The sequence below is a fragment of the Phragmites australis genome, chromosome 9 (assembly GCF_958298935.1).
Source record: "Phragmites australis chromosome 9, lpPhrAust1.1, whole genome shotgun sequence".
Classification (NCBI taxonomy): Eukaryota; Viridiplantae; Streptophyta; class Magnoliopsida; order Poales; family Poaceae; genus Phragmites; species Phragmites australis.
In genome coordinates this window covers 5674559-5690434 of record NC_084929.1, presented here as the reverse complement: position 1 = coordinate 5690434, position 15876 = coordinate 5674559, and the positions used below count along the sequence as shown (strand labels likewise).

The window sequence follows — 15876 nt, the reverse complement described above, 5'->3', positions numbered from 1 at the left end:
AGAGAGCCCCGAGGACCCGAGGGAAGCCAGGTTCGGGAGTGAGTGCTTGGGGCCAAGATAAGTTAGTCCCCGAGTACCCAGAGAGCCCCGAGCACCCGTCAAGCCCCATGCCGGTGGACCCCGCAGGGACTCCACGATGAGATGTCGGTCGGTAGGAGGCCCGATGCCGCATTTAATGGGGAGCGTGGGCAGTCACATCCAGCCACTTTCCCCCACACCTGCCGTACTGAATACGTCAATCCCTGCCACCACCTGGCAGGAAGGCGTGGGCACAATTAATACGGCGTACGCACGCCAATCAGACTAGTTTGTATTCATTGAGAGACCGTGTGTTGCAATGGAAACAAAATATTAACACATAATAACATTATTGAATCCTCTAAAACTAGCCATAATTTGAGGATGAAAGTCACAAGATGCGGTTTATGTAATATTACAGCCTGTCTAACCAGAATCATCATATGAGAAGTGCAAAAGACATGCTTATACCAGAGATGCTATGAGTTTAATAACGAAATGTTGTCATGTAGGAACTCAACTTTTCACTACATTTAATAACTAGAGTCCCCAAAAATACATATCACTTGAATGAAATGGTGAAACTTTCTACCAACCATTCACATTCAGCAGCCTGTGCAAATATGTAATATGACTAAAGCTGCAAACAACAAAAGCAGCATAGCAGTGCAAAAGGAACACCGGAATTTGGAAGATCAAGTAAAGGGTATACCCATATCATCCTCAGAGCTCGACAATGACTGCCTGGTCAGTGAGTCATACCCGTACGACAGCTTCGACAACACTGAATGATCCATATGCTTCTCCATGATATCCGCACAACTTGCAACAGTACGAAATGTGTTCCCATCAGAACCACCAAAGTTCACAAGCTAGCACAAACAATTGGGGCAAATGGCTCAGCAGCGCAGATGATACCTCTTGGCGAACTGCCGCTCTTGATGCGACAGCCGGCTCAGGAGGTCATAAGACCTGGAGATGTGCATCGTGTACTTCTTGATCTACAGCCAAGAACTTGCAACAGTACAAACACAAGAAATGTGTTCCCGTCAGAACCACCAAAGTTCAGAAGCTAGCACAAACAATTGGGGCAAACAGCCCAGCAGCGCAGATGATACCTCTTTGGCGAACCGCCGCTGTACGCTGCAACAGCCGACTCATGAGGTCGTCGGACCTGGAGATATGCACCGTGTACTTCTCGATCTGCAGGCAACAAAGCAATTAAGTGAAGACCATGACAGCAATCCGGTAACAAAAATCGCTCCCTTGCAGGCAGCGTACAGAGATTGGGTTTTGATCAAACCTTTTGTAGCTGGAGGCAGAGGTACGAGCGGAGGAGGAAGAGCGTGTGAGGTCAAGGAACATCTGGTAGAGCGAGACCACCAGGTCATCGACGCCGCTGTCCACGAAGTTGTCCAGCGTCTCCTCCTGGTCACATCACAAACGAGGGCGTGCTCGCATCAAACACCAATGATTGATCGATTACGGCAAAAAATCGAGAGAGGAGCGGGGACGGCGAGAAGAATTAATGGACGTACGAGCAGCTAGATCTGCTCGCGGATGCGGGAGACAAGGAGGGAGTCGAAGCAGAAAATATCCGACACCGCCTGCTCGTTGCGCCACGCGTGCTTCAGCAGCTCCACGTCCGTGGTCGCCGCATCCTTTGTCGACGACGTGGAGTCATCGTCGTCCCAAGAAGACATCTTCCCCTCTCCCTCTTGAGGGCCGGGGGAGAAGACGCAGCGGAGAAGAAGCCCGACGGACGCCACGGGCGGACAAGGCAGCGGATGGAGAGGCAAGCAGCAGAGCAGCGGTGGCAGCCGTGGGAGTAGCGGTCGGTGATGGCGGCTGAGCTTTCAGTTTTTAGTTTTCTGAGTGGAATTTATACGAGTGATTCTCTAAAATAAACTAAAAGTTGAAGAGCTAAAAAAACAGCTTCCCTAGATTCACTTCCGCAGAGAATCACTTGCTCCGTATATTTTATTTTAGAAAATCACTAGAGAATCACTTTTCAACTACAAAATCACTTTCTCCAAAAAAAATCACTCCTGTAAAGAATTTGAATCAAAAAGAACTTTACCAAACGAGTCCTTAGCGATGGATGTGGGATTTAGGTGGGTATGAGATTTATTAGGTACTTTTCAAGTATGAGATTTTTAGAATTTGTAAAAATATATATTTATTTTAAAAATTTATAAATGTATAGATAAGAACATGTTTCACGTGTTGAGAGATTATTTAACTTTTATCGATATATGAGCACCTAAATCACTAATAGTTGACCGTGAGTAAGGGTGGTAAATCTGTTACTACTATTCAGCTGATAAGACTGACAGGTCTATTAAATAGGTTATCACTTACGTGTCACATACACGTATCGCCTGTTCAAAATGAGAAAGGTGTATACCGTAAATTTTCAAAATATACACACATTTTAGCTAATTCCGGAAAAATATAAATAAAAATTTCCCCCGCCTCAACACCCTGCACCCCTCCCCCCACACCATGCCCGGCGACACGGCGGCGGCAGCGGCGAGGCGCAGCAGCGAAGGCCGTTGGCGGCAACCGGATTCAGGTGTCCAGCTCTAAGAAGCCGCTCTTCTTCTACGTCAACCTCGCCAAGGTATCGACCGACAGATCGGCTCTGGGTGTCCACTGCCCGTTCTTCTCCAACACCGTGATGCTGATTTTTTCGCTTCCGTGTTATGCAGAGGTATATGCAGCAGCACGGCGATGTCGAGATAATAGAACCACTGCTGCAACCAGCTGGTATACCACCGACCATTGATAGCCTTTGCTGGGAAGGCATTGTGATACTGCAGATGTATCTGGAAGTTGACACTCCCGAAGCTGAGGGGCCTTTTCGTCCCCTCGACCTTGATCAGCTTTGGCTGGCAGCTCGCAAAGTGGAGAGCCACGAAGAAATTCGCCCTCCGTTCGCACCCCTCCTCCCGCATGGCCCACTTGAAGGTGGCTAGGCGGGCAATGGCGTTGGCGTGGAGCTGAGGAAGCTCCACATAGAAGTGGCGGAGCACCTCCTCGAGCAGTGACACCGAGGGAAAACCCAAGCTAGTCTTGAAGAAGGCCTCAAACACCATGACCTTAAGGGCCAGAGGCTTCGGGACCTCCTCGTCCAGCGGAGGTCGAGCGACGGCTCTGGAGGGAATCTTCCCCTCCCTAACCATCCGATCAAGCTCCTCATCACCAATGACAGACGCCCCCAACACGGTGGTTTGCTAGGGGTGACTTATGCTAGCACGCCGGAACTCCACCCTTGGCAGTAGCCCCATCAACGACGGGAACCAGTGACACCTGAGGGTCCCCCGCCGTGGCTACTCTGGCAATCTCACTCACCGCCCGAGTTCCAGCCCCACCTGGGGTACTTGAGCCAGCCATACGAACCACAGGAGGATGGCAAAAGACGCTGGATTACAAGAGAGTGGAAGAGTAGGGATCAAAGGATGACTCGCGGAAAACAAAAGATGTTGAAGACAAAAGGTACATGAGAACAAGGAGCTAGCAAAAGGGTCACTCTGGGTAATCCCTCTCCTTCTAAAAATAAGGAGCAACTTGCCCCACTAGGTGGCGGGCGCATACCCAGTCCTTTCACCTGCTAGGACAAATCATGAGGGAGTGGAACTGACACCCATGACCCCCCCAACGACAAGATGCCACACATCCCACATCCCCCTGACAAGGTGAGATCGTGCCTTTCCCCAGGGCGCATTCAATGCCCTTGTCGCCAACGTCATCAAACGTATTGTTCCAATCACTCGGGTCGAACCTTCCAAGATAAGCGAAGCAATACTTGGGACCACGAGCCGTCAACCACATGCCAGGGACCATCGAAGGCCCTGCTCTGAAGGAACCGTGGGCCCGACTCCTCTACTAGCCGCCCTCATGAGGGGCTACTGCTGGGGGTCATTGTTAAGGACCCCCGACGGCCCCTTGGCTTAACCAGCCCGACCTCCCAAAGCCCAGCCCCCCGAAACCTCGGTCTCCCGAAGCCTCAGTCTCCTGAAGCCTTGGCCTCCCGAAGTCCCGGTCTCCCGAAGCCTCGACCTCCCGAAGCCCCGGCCTTCCGGAGTCCTGCCTCCCGGAGACTTCACCCTCCGGAGCCATGCCTCCCGAGGCCCCCGTCTCCAGCTGTTCAGGCCGGCTTCCCAGAGGCTACACGGTGAGTCATCAGGCCACAGGAAATATCTGCCAGAAGGGGAGCACCGGTCATACTTTGCCTGCAAGGAGGTGACGGCATTAAATGCTTGGGCTGGTGGACGCCACTCTGACACCCCGGCGTAATGGAGGCTATCCTGACACCCATGACAGTGCAGCGCCAGACCACAATTGGTGACCGGCTCGCCCCCTTCAGAGGATAGGCACCATGATGTTACTATGATGGATATTTATCTCCCAGGTCGGGTAAAAAGTAGTTATCCCGGATAAGACCTAGTAATTCGATCGGATCCCTGATATTTGTACATTGTGGTAACTTATACGCCAAGCTACGCATGGCCCTATAAATAGGAGCCCTAGAGGCGAGAGGGCAGGAGGACACAAATGTGAAAAAACACTAAGTCACGCTGTGATACTCCCCCAGATCGACCCATTTTTTCTACCATCAATACATTCGTGGTGTTCTTTCCTCTTAAACTTTGTCTCCAAGCTTGAGTCTTCTCCTTAGAAGAAACTCTCGCCAAACTTGCTGGGACAAGATGAACTCTTGCTCCAACACCATCTTTTATCATAGTTGCATAGGACCATTATCATATTCAGTTGAGCCATTATCATGATCATCATCCCAAAGCAAGGCTAAGCATCATCTACCCTTGCATAACAAAAACCATAACCATGGCGACAAGGATGACGAAGGAAAACTAGGGTAAAGCCTAACTCTTGGGATTCCTAGTAATATTATTAGCATGCATGTGTGTAAATCAAAATATTTAAAAAATGGGATCAATATGGTCAAGAACACAACTTGCCTTCACAAAACACAGTTCTGTCTTCAAAGTCATTGTCCTTCTAGCTCCTTCGGAAAATTGGTGTCTACTAGCAAACATGAGTGAAAAGGCAACACATAAACAACAAGATCCAAAAAGAACCAAATAGAACACAACAATCATAATCACACACAAGATTACATTTTCTAAAAAATTTGGAGAAAGAATAGGTCAAATCGGACCTACAGTTGACAAGTTACGGCTTCTAAAAGACTAAAATATGACAAAAAGATTAACTACAGATGAAACTATGTGATTAAGAAATTTTCTAGAATTTTTCGGAGCAATCTTTGATTTTCTGGGACTTTCTAGGATTTTTTCTAGAATATATTAGTATTTATTTGAATTCTAAAACTATATAAAAACATTAAACATTATTAAATAACATTATTAAAATTAGTTTCCAAATTACTCCTATTTTTAGAACTATTTTTGTACTGAAAAACAAATTATTTCATAATATATAAGGTTTATGATGTCCGCATAGAAAATAAAACAAATAAAAGAAAACAGGTGCTGACTAAGATTCCTGACTCTACACACTAATCTGACATGGATAGAAATGTCGGTGACTTAACCTACGTGTTGGCTGAGGTGGCTGGGTGATGTGGCCAACTAATTGTGTTAGGGCTCAATGACGGCGACATTAAGGCTCATTAAATCTGTTCAAAATGTATGTTCTCATCTAATCTCAACCATTCTCTATTGATTCAACGACTAAGACATTATTGCACCCAACTCCGGTATGGTTTGCAGCAGCGGCAGCTTTGGGACAGCGGCGGATGGCCGGAAAACTCTCCGGAGTGAGTTCTCGTGGTTAGATCACAAAGATGTGCGGCAAAACAAGATCAGGAGGTCAAGGCGAACTCACCTAGGCAACAAGTCATCGTCGGTGAGGCTCTCTGCAGCTTGGTGTTGGTGGGCAGCAGGTTTGACCATTGGGACTCAGTGTAGAAGGCATTCCGGCGGCGGATTAGCTTCGGTATGACGGGCAAAAGTTGCAAGGTGCTTCGGGAAGGCTTAGGGGCTCTTCTATTTAAAGGTTGGGGCATCGGGGTGTTCGGATTCAAGTTGTCTAGGGTTTAGTAGTCTAGCAGTAACACGATGCTTATCTCATTTGAATCGCACTTAGAAAAAGGTTTAATGGGAAATAGAACTAAGAGAGGCAGGTGTATCTACCTGAGCACCTTCCAGATGTTCACGCAAATGGACTTAGTCCAAATTAACTTGAGTTCATCTCGGCCAGTGGGTTTAGCTCGGATTCGATCCTATAATTGAGTTGAGCTTTACAAGACTAGCCGGGCTATGTATTCATGAGGACCAGATGCACTCGTTTGAGGGCTTCGAAAAGATCTCCTGGTCAAGTGTGGTCGGATTGCGCATGGCGGCCATCTCCGTTTCAGACAAGGAACAGCGAGTGGGAGAATCCGGCCAGAGGAGGAAGAAGGCGTCGACCGCGTGCTTCACATAGGAGTTGGGCCAGAGCGGCTAGTTACGGCCCAAGATAGAAAGAGAAAGGGAGAGGGGAAAGAAAGGAGATGGCCAGGCTATCTCGGCTGTATGTATGTATGTACGTGTGTGTATGTATGTATGTATGTATGTATGTATGTACGTACGTATGTATGTCACACAAATTAAAGAAGAGCTAAACCCTTTGCAATTGTATTTGTGAATATATACTTATATGTATACATACATATATACACTTCTTTATATTTTTATTTAGCTGGTTATTATTTTCTTTGTATAAAAAATAAAATTCTATTTATGTTATGTAATTGGGCTGTTACTGCTAGTCATGCAACAACATCAGCCTTCTCAAGTGTTGGCTTGTGAGGTAGTGGAGGAGAGACCAACTCCGTGGTGTATGAGCATTAGCTGGTGGTTGCCAAGTTGTCATTTAACGCTGGGAACAATGAGCACACCATTGTAAAGACAAAGATGTTTGAGGTGTGTCACAAGCTAGCCGTGCTGGAAAAAATAGAGACAAGGGAGTCGCGATCCGGACAGGGTTATACAATGATTTATGGCACTCACAATTATTGAAGTTACACCACAAGGTTGCGCATACACTACTAAAAAAATATTATCCCGATCTTATTGTAACCCACATACCAGTCGATTTTCGAACCAACTAAAAGAAAGCAATTGTGAAAATCATTGCTTTTCTTAGTCAGTTCATGGCTAGAATTGACCGGGAAAATCATTATCCCACACCTTATAGTTGTGCGTTGTAAGTCACAAGTCACGTGTTTTTTACACCCGGGCCACCCTTCACGATTCGGAAGATCCTAGTTGGGATTAAACCTAACCTATTGTGGTGGGATCACATTTAAGATGCATGCACAATTTAATCCCTTAGTGACCTGAATGGATGACAATCTAACAAGAATGGCGATCATGAGACCTTGGTAAGCCAACTCAATCTACCTCCCGCTTAGGTCACAAATAGTTAGATACCTATCGAATTAACACAAATCTCTCAAGGAAAAAACTTGTTGGATGTGAAATATTTCTTTTGTGAGTTACACTTATGGAAGTGGAACACATTATACATGTTGACAAATTCAGTTCAAAAAGGTTCTAGATCGACATGACAAATCACAAAATTACAAACTCACTTTTAACAGAAGAAAACGAATTTTAAGTGGCTAAGACTTTCACACACGTGTAAAGTTAAACTCAGCATACCTCCTTTCCTCATGTATCAAGAAATACTAACAAAAAGATGCTTTTGCCAAGCACTAGTACAAATTATCTTGTCAGTACATATCCTATACTTACAAGAAAATGGATCAGGAGATGTCGAAATCGACTAGATACCATGTCATCTCTAGCTTATCTAGCCTATAACATGAGTTCCAGCAATGGCCAACACCTTGTGGAGCTACATGATCACTCGTGTGTATAAATAGGCCCAAATCAGTCCTTTGTCTATCACTCATACCATTGACAACAAGTAGCAAGGTAGAAAGTGAAATACACCTCCAAAATCTCGAAACCAATGGCAGCCAAGATAATTGTGTTGTTTGCTTTCCTTGCTCTTTCGATAAGTGTCACTTCCGCTGTTAAATTTCCGCGATACTTCCCATCGGTGAGTGTTTTGGGAGCGACACACCCATCCGTGCAATACAACATACTACAGAATGAGCTCGCTGTAGGCATCTCTCCCTCATCAGCTGTGATCATCCAAGAACAACTGGACTTCCTACGTCAGCAAAGTTTGGCGCATCTCACAACACAGGACATTGCAGCGCAGCAGCAGCTCTTCAACCCACAGGCCCCAGTGAAGCCTGCGGCCAACTGGCAGCGGCAACAGCTCTACAACCTGCTGGCCATGGCAAGCACCACCACCTACTTGCAGCAGCAACAGCAGCAGGAGATCTTCAACCAAGTTGCTGTGATGAGCCCCATAGCCAACTTGCAGCAACAGCAGCAGCAGCAAATCCTTAGCCAACTTGCATTGGTGAGCCCAATCGCCTACTGGCAGCAACAACAGAAGCAGCAGCAGCAGCAACAACAACTCTTTAACCAACTAGCCACGGCGAGCCTCGTCGCCTACAGCCAGCAGCAGCAGCAACAACAACTCTTTAACCCACTGGCCCTAGTGAGCCCCATTGCTTACTGGCAACAAGAGCAGCAACTCTTCAACCCACAAGCCTTGGTGACCCCCGCTGCCTAAAGGCAGCAAATCTTTGCTAGTGGTGCCTCCCTCTAGATTATATATGAGTTGTAATCTAATAATAAGTTTCACATGTTTGGGCATGTGACTAATTAGAAATAAGAAATAAGAAAAGTATTGGATAAGATATGGCATCCTTTGATTTTTTTTTATGCAAGTATGTTTCGTAATTGTCTGTGCCATAAAATTAAGAATGAAAAACTATAAATCAGATATATAGACCTAAGATAGATTGGAATAAGTATATATTACACATACAAATCTTGTGAGGTGGGTGTTACTGGGTACCTCTAAACCATCTAGCCTTCAGTATGTCTAAATTTTCACATGGTTATATATATTGTTGCCAAGCGTCCAAGCCTAGTAGTTGTAGAGAGACATCACCATTGGCGATAAGATTTTCATAATATGTCTCGCTTATATGAAAAGTAAATACTAAATAGGGTAGTTATCTTAAAAACATTTAAAATAAGCATATATAGCTAGCTACCTTTAAAGTAGAGAGATCATTGGAGATTGCTATCTTACCCAAACCTACCACATTTGCCTTAGAGTTATCACCAAAGGTGACTTTTCCATGATCTCCCACGTCATCTTCTAGTGAGGTGAACATCTTTACATTATCGGTCATATATTGTGTGCATCCAATATCAAGCACCCAGTGCTTGCCACCGGCTTTGTAGTTCACCTACACACATGGATCAAGCTTTTTGTTTAGATACCCAACAAAGTTTGGTACCTTTGAAGTGACTCACAAGAGCTTTAGGCACCAAATTTGCCTAGGAAGCTTTTCCTTAGCTTGAGTTCCAATGAATGTAGCCATGGCTTTCTCACTTTTAAGTTTATGCAATAGAAAATGGTGATCATTGAATGTAGACTTGTACTTAGAAGGCAAAGTAGGAAGGGGTGACTTGTGTGGTGACCGGTGATTTCACAATATTGGCAATATGAACCAACTTCCTTACCGAAGCAACTGTTGATCTTCGGTGACTTGATGATCTTATCCACCAGGTTGGGGAAGCGTCCAAGGCCTCTCTTGTTGTAGTACAATGCATTCTTCATAAGAATTTCCTCCGATGATAAGGCCTCCTGCTGAGAGTCCAGAGGTCGAAGGCTCTGGAGGGATTTACTATAGCTTCGAGTCTTCGGAAGGCCATATACGTGCCAGAGAGGTGGCCCAAAGAGGTCTGCAGCCTCTGGGAATAAGGCCTCTGTTGATAGCAAAAAATGGCATGACCAGGTTTTTTGTATATACCGGATAGTCCGTGATCAATGCCGTGTCATCACTGGACAATCCGATGCTTATAGTTCGATTTCGGCCAGAAGAAATGCTTTTTGAAAAAAAATAGTCCGATGAGGGGCTCATTGAACGCTGGACTATCTGGTGCTTATAGTTGGAATTTGGTGCCGTAAAACATGCCCCCTGTATAAAATAGTCTGGTGAATGATACAGTGAAAACGCCGGACTATCCGGTGTGTAGAAGATCAATTTGTGCCAAAAAATTGCTTTGTGGAAGAAATAGTCTGGTGGAGATTCCGGGGTATCACTGGACTATCCGGTGTATTGAAGGTAAATTTGCACCAAAAACTTGCTCGCTGGAAGAAATGGTTCGGTGGAGATTCTGGGGTACCACCGGACTATCCGGTGAGAAGAAGGTTTTTTAGCCGAAAAATGTTCTCTGGTGAAAATTGTCCGGAGAGGTCTTTGATGATCGTCAGATCATCTGGTGTGTTCAAAAGGAAAACTTTGCAAAAATATTCTCTCTGCAAATATTGGTCTGGTGACATGCTCCAGTGAGTATAAACTTGACGTCGAAATATCCGGTGTTTGTAAGACCGAGTCTTAGAGTTTCGGCCGAGTGAACTCACCGGGTGATCCAATGTATTGGAGTTTGTTCTCATTGGACCATCCAGTGTTCAGTCCGAAACCGAATCAAAGTGGATTTGTGGATTTGTTCGGATCTCTTTCGTGATTTTGGCTGAACAGAGCGTGTTTAGGGTTGGAATAGAGTCCTACTTTGATTTCATAGGTTCAAGACCATACCCCCCCCCCCATTATAAATAGTCGAGGGGTGGAGGCAGATTGTATATCCATTAATCAATCGCATCTATTGCATCTACTTTTTGTTTAGCCTTTACTTTCCTGCAATTTACGATTAGTTCTTCGCTGCTACTTCAAATCCCTATCATTCGGGTGATCGTTCTTTATCGATTTGCTCATAAATCATCCGAGCGGCGATCTCCAAGGTTGTCGATTGAAACCTTTACTTGTTTGCTTGTAAACATGTCACGTGTCACTACGAAAAGTGACAACTATCCTTGACAGAAATCGTGTTGGTGAGGTGTTACCTAATTCTGTGCTAACACAAATTGGCGACTCCACTAGGGACCGACGGTTCTCCATCAACATCCATACCTAGGGTTTCGGCGTCGACACCCTTTGTACACTGTTGCGCCATGTCTAAGGAGGAGGGAGCCGAAATCAACATGGACAATATCATCTCACCTACACTTGAAGAGCTTCCCGAGGAGGATCGCCAAGCTATTGAAGCTCAAAAGCGGGAGGTTGAGAAGATGATGCTTGCATGCTACCAGAAAACACGTCAAGGTGTCATCAAGAGGGGCGATCCGATTTCAATCATCCACGGCAAGCATGAGGTAAAGACCGATGTAAGTGATTCTACTCATTATTTCACAGAGCACATTGCGCATATGGTAGATCAGTCTGTTGGTGCTGCTATGTTCAATAATTGTGAAACATTGGTTAAAAGTCTAGATCATGTACTTTCTAGTCATGTTAGGGCTTTGTTTATTGAATTGCAAGATGAATTGCAAGATGAAAAGGTAAAAAACAGCCCCAACTACATGATGCTAGCACCTCAAATTCCAACGATGGTAATCAATTTCAGACAACACCATTAGTTCCATTGGCACAATTTGCAACACCTTTGCCCATAAAACAAAATATGCCAATGCAACAAACTCATAGCCAACCCAATGTTGGTCCGGTTGGTATGGTAATGCCTCCATTTAATACATTGAGTACTAGCAAGCCGGAGGTGTCCTCATTTGTTTTTCGGGTTCCGACTACTTCATGTAGCATAGCTAGTCTGGTTTAGTACGTGGCCAATAGCCGGGCTGCTGAAATTTGAACAATTATGCCATTAGTTCCTTACAACACCGTGGCATATAGCACACCTCCTATACCCCCACAAGGTACCGGCATACCCTATGGTCCGTTGTCGGATACTTACTTCGATGTGCCTTCACAAAATACTCCACATATGCAACACTTGACTTCACACTCTCATGATACGCCACAACAATAATCTTTTGGGCCACAACCACAGCTAATGCGTCATCCAATCAGCCTATGGCCGAAACACTTTTTTGGCATGAAAGCATCAAAGAGCAAATGACTAATATTTTGAGGGAACAGTTGGGGCAGCACTCAAAGGTGAATCATGTGGTTATCAAAAACCATACCCTAATTATTATGACACAATTCCATATCCACGTGGGTTTAAGGTCCCTGATTTTGTTAAGTTCAACGGGGAAGATGGTAGAACTACAATAGAGTATATAGGTCAATTTCTTGCACCATGTGGTGCAGCCGGTAGTATTGATGCTTTAAGATTGCGTTTATTTCCTTTGTCAGTTTCCGGCAATGCATTTACTTGGTTTACTTCACTTGCACCTAACTCTATTCGTACATGGGCACAACTTGAGCAAACATTTCATGAGTATTTCTATACCGGAGACACAGAGTTAAGGTTAATTCATTTGACATCGGTTACACAAAAGTATAGTGAGTCTATTTCTGAATACATTAGAAGATTTAGAGATACTAAAAACTGATGTTTCAATGTTTCACTCTCCGATAGAGATCTAGCTGAGTTAGCTTTTGCCGGGTTGCATGCACACATCAAAGAGAGGTTAGAGGGGCAAGAATTTTCAGATGTGAATCAAGTTTTGTAGCGGGCTCTGGCTCAAGAAAGCTGTGACAAAGAACATAGAAAGGTTCAAAGGTTTAGTGGAAAACACAAGGTGGGTCGTCCGGGTGTTAATGTAGTTGAATATGAGGATGATTCGTCAGATGATGATAGCGTAGACATGTGTGTAGCCAAATGGGCATGGAAATCCAAATCTAAGCCATTCATGTGCTCCGCATTGAAGCTGCCTCCACAAAATAATTGACAAGAAGAGATAAAATTCACATTCGATGTCACTAAATGTGATAGGATGTATGATCTCTTGTTACTGGAAAAGAAAATTAGTTTGTCTCCTAATCATGTTATATCATCACTTGAGGATATTAAGAAACATGCATATTGTAAATGGCATAATTCATATTCTCATGCTACTAATGATTGCAATGTTTTTCGTCAACAGATTCAATCGGCCATTAATGAAGGACGATTGATGTTTGCTAAAAAATCTAAGATGAAGCTAGATGATGATCCATTCCACGTCAACATGATGAATTTGGAAGGGAAGAAGGTCTTGGTTCGGCCGTCTCAAGCCGAATCGACTAAAGGCAAGAGTGTGATCATTGGTGATAATAATGTAAGGCCAAAGATGATCAAACCTAAAAGTCCAGAAATTGGCCGTTGGAAAGTGAATGAAGATAAGAACAAAGCTATTAAGAAGCATGAGAATCCAAAACTTACATTTGATACACTTTTGGCTAAGTATGAGAGTGGCAAGGCCGGCCAAATGGGAGGATAATATTGCAGCACCTCCGTTCCCTCCTTTAGGGTCGCCGATGCCTATGATGTGGGGGTCTCATCCGATGGTTTGTCCTCCATGTCCGTCATAGGGTTGGTGTGCACCTTGGGCACCACCTTCTATGCCATTTGCACCATTTCACCTCGGGTGGACAGCACCACGACCTTCGGCGTTCGACAGACTATCTCATCCTAGACAAGACCGGTTTTATCCTAAAAATTAGTCAAATGATAGGAGGGATAGGAGGCATGTTAAGAAGGTATATCATGTCAAGAACACGAGTGTTCTAATGAGAAATCAGATCTGGAACCAAAAGAAAAACAGCTGGTTGTTGATGAAAGGAAAGTGCAAAAAGCAATTGGCTAATGACGGATCAAGTGGCAATAACAAAGGGGAAGTTGTAGGAGTGGTTGGTACTGATTTTGAGCTTAAGGAAGCGCCACCTACAATAGTACAACAGCCTATAGCGCTAAATATTCAAGAAGCCACTTCTAGTTCAAAGCAGATCGCTAGTTTAGACGATCAGAAGGTTGAAAAGGAGAAGTCCTTGCTTCCCAGGACTAAGCCATAGCCACAATGGTGTCCTAGGGGTCTCTCATATTCCCAAAAGAGGAGGCTACAAAGGTTACGAAAAGCAACTGTTGGGAGAAGCACAAGCTGAAAAGGTGAGGGATCAAGTATTCAATGAAATCAAGCCGATGGTGCCTATTCTGCAAGAATGGAAAATAAAGCAAGTCATAGAGCCTATTGTGACATCTAGTGATGATGAAGATGATATGCTAGGAGACTCTCCAGTTCTTAGGGATGGCACTCCGCTGCATGATAATATGGATATCAATATGGTTTTTGTTTTACCTTCAAAGTTTTGAGCTGTTGATGAAGAGGTTGCTCAACTAAATTTGGTCCGAAGGAAACTATATTTTAAAAGCCCAAAGAATCAAGCCAACATTTGAGACTATTGTATGTCAAGGGGCATATTGATGGAAGGCCGATTTCGAGAATGCTAGTGGATGGTGGAGCCACTGTGAATCTAATGCCATATTCAGTTTTCAAGAAGCTAGGAAAAGAAGACAAAGAGCTCGTAAAAGACAAACTTGGTGCTTAATGGCTTCACCAGCAAGCCTACAGAGACAAAAGGCATAATTTCCATGGATCTCACCATTGGGAGCAAGACGGTCCCTACGGCCTTGAGAGTAAATCTTGCCCGTTGAGGTAAATCTTGGCGCATTGAGAGTGGTATGACAAAATGACTTGCCAGTCGTTGATTATTATAATTCAATGATAGATAGAGTAGATAACCTCAATGATGAAAGGCTTAAAGCTTTGAAAGAAATTGAAAAGGATAAGTTGAGAGTATCTAAAGCCTACAACAAGGGGATTTAATTTGGAAGACAATTTTACCTATTGGGTCTAAAGATAATAAATTCGGGAAGTGGTCCCCTAGTAGGGAAGGTCCTTCTAAAGTTGTAGGAATTGTGCCTGGGAATTCATACATGATGTAATATATACAAGGAGATAAGATGCCTCGCACTATCAATTTGAAATACTTGAAGAAATACTATCCAAGCGTTTGGCAAGATGCTTGAGAAGGTAACTATACATGGCCAATCCAATGCTCTTTGGAAGAAATAGTCCAGTGGAGATTCCGGGGTATCACCGAACTATCCGGTGTGTAGAAGGTTAATTTACAGTGAAAACTTGCTCTCTGGAAGAAGTGGTTCGGTGGAGATTTCGGGGTATCACTAGACTATCCGGTGAGAAGAAGAAGGTTTTTCACCCAAAAAAATGTTCTCTGGTGAAAATTGTCCGGTGAGGTCTTTGATGATCGCCGGATCATCCGGTGTGTCCAAAATGAAAACTTTGCAAAAAGTTTGCTCTCTGCAAATATTGGTCCGGTGACATGCTCCGGTGAGTATAAACATGACGTCAGAAGTCCATCTGGTTCGGAGTTGCTAGGGCCTTCTTCCAAATTTGTTCCAGATTTTCGACCCAACGAAGTCCATCTGGAACCTTTGGGGACCAGCTCGGGTGGTGGTCCGCGACCCTTCGGGTTCTTAGCTGCTTGTCACACCTGGTTTTAACGGCCAAAACTAGATACGGCTTATGTGTGCTCAGGAAGTTCAACACACATAAGGACGTCACAAGTGAAGTAAAAAAAAGCAATACTTTTATAGAATAAACGTTAAACTCTTATAGCATTTGACATATATTGTATTCTATGAAGATATCTACAGCGGAACAGAAGCACTGGTGTCCAACAACACCACAGGCAACTGACCGAGAAACACGCCTAGAACGTCGCCAACATCATCTTGATACTCTTCAACATCTTCACTCACTGAGCAACTAATGTGAATTTTGTGCACAATTTTGTTCTTGCACTCTGAATAATTCCTTAATTCATCATCAAATCAAATCTTACACAATTTTGTGCAGAAGACTTGTTAT

The 15876-nt window shown here is 44.3% G+C and overlaps 1 protein-coding gene and 1 long non-coding RNA gene across 2 annotated transcripts; one reads left to right on the top strand and one right to left on the bottom strand.

Annotated features, from left to right (window-relative positions):
• Positions 1-330: 330 nt before the first annotated feature.
• On the bottom strand, positions 331-1860 carry LOC133929719 (uncharacterized). Its single transcript, XR_009911639.1, has 3 exons — positions 1322-1860; positions 937-1221; positions 331-840 (listed from the first exon to the last, which is right to left on the bottom strand). It is a non-coding gene; the product is annotated as an uncharacterized LOC133929719 (long non-coding RNA).
• A 6162-nt stretch (positions 1861-8022) lies between these two features.
• Positions 8023-8700, top strand: LOC133927955 (kafirin PSKR2-like). The gene has a single exon (XM_062374271.1). The coding sequence runs from the start codon at positions 8023-8025 to the stop codon at positions 8698-8700; it is 678 nt and encodes a 225-aa protein (XP_062230255.1).
• The last annotated feature ends 7176 nt before the right edge of the window (positions 8701-15876 follow it).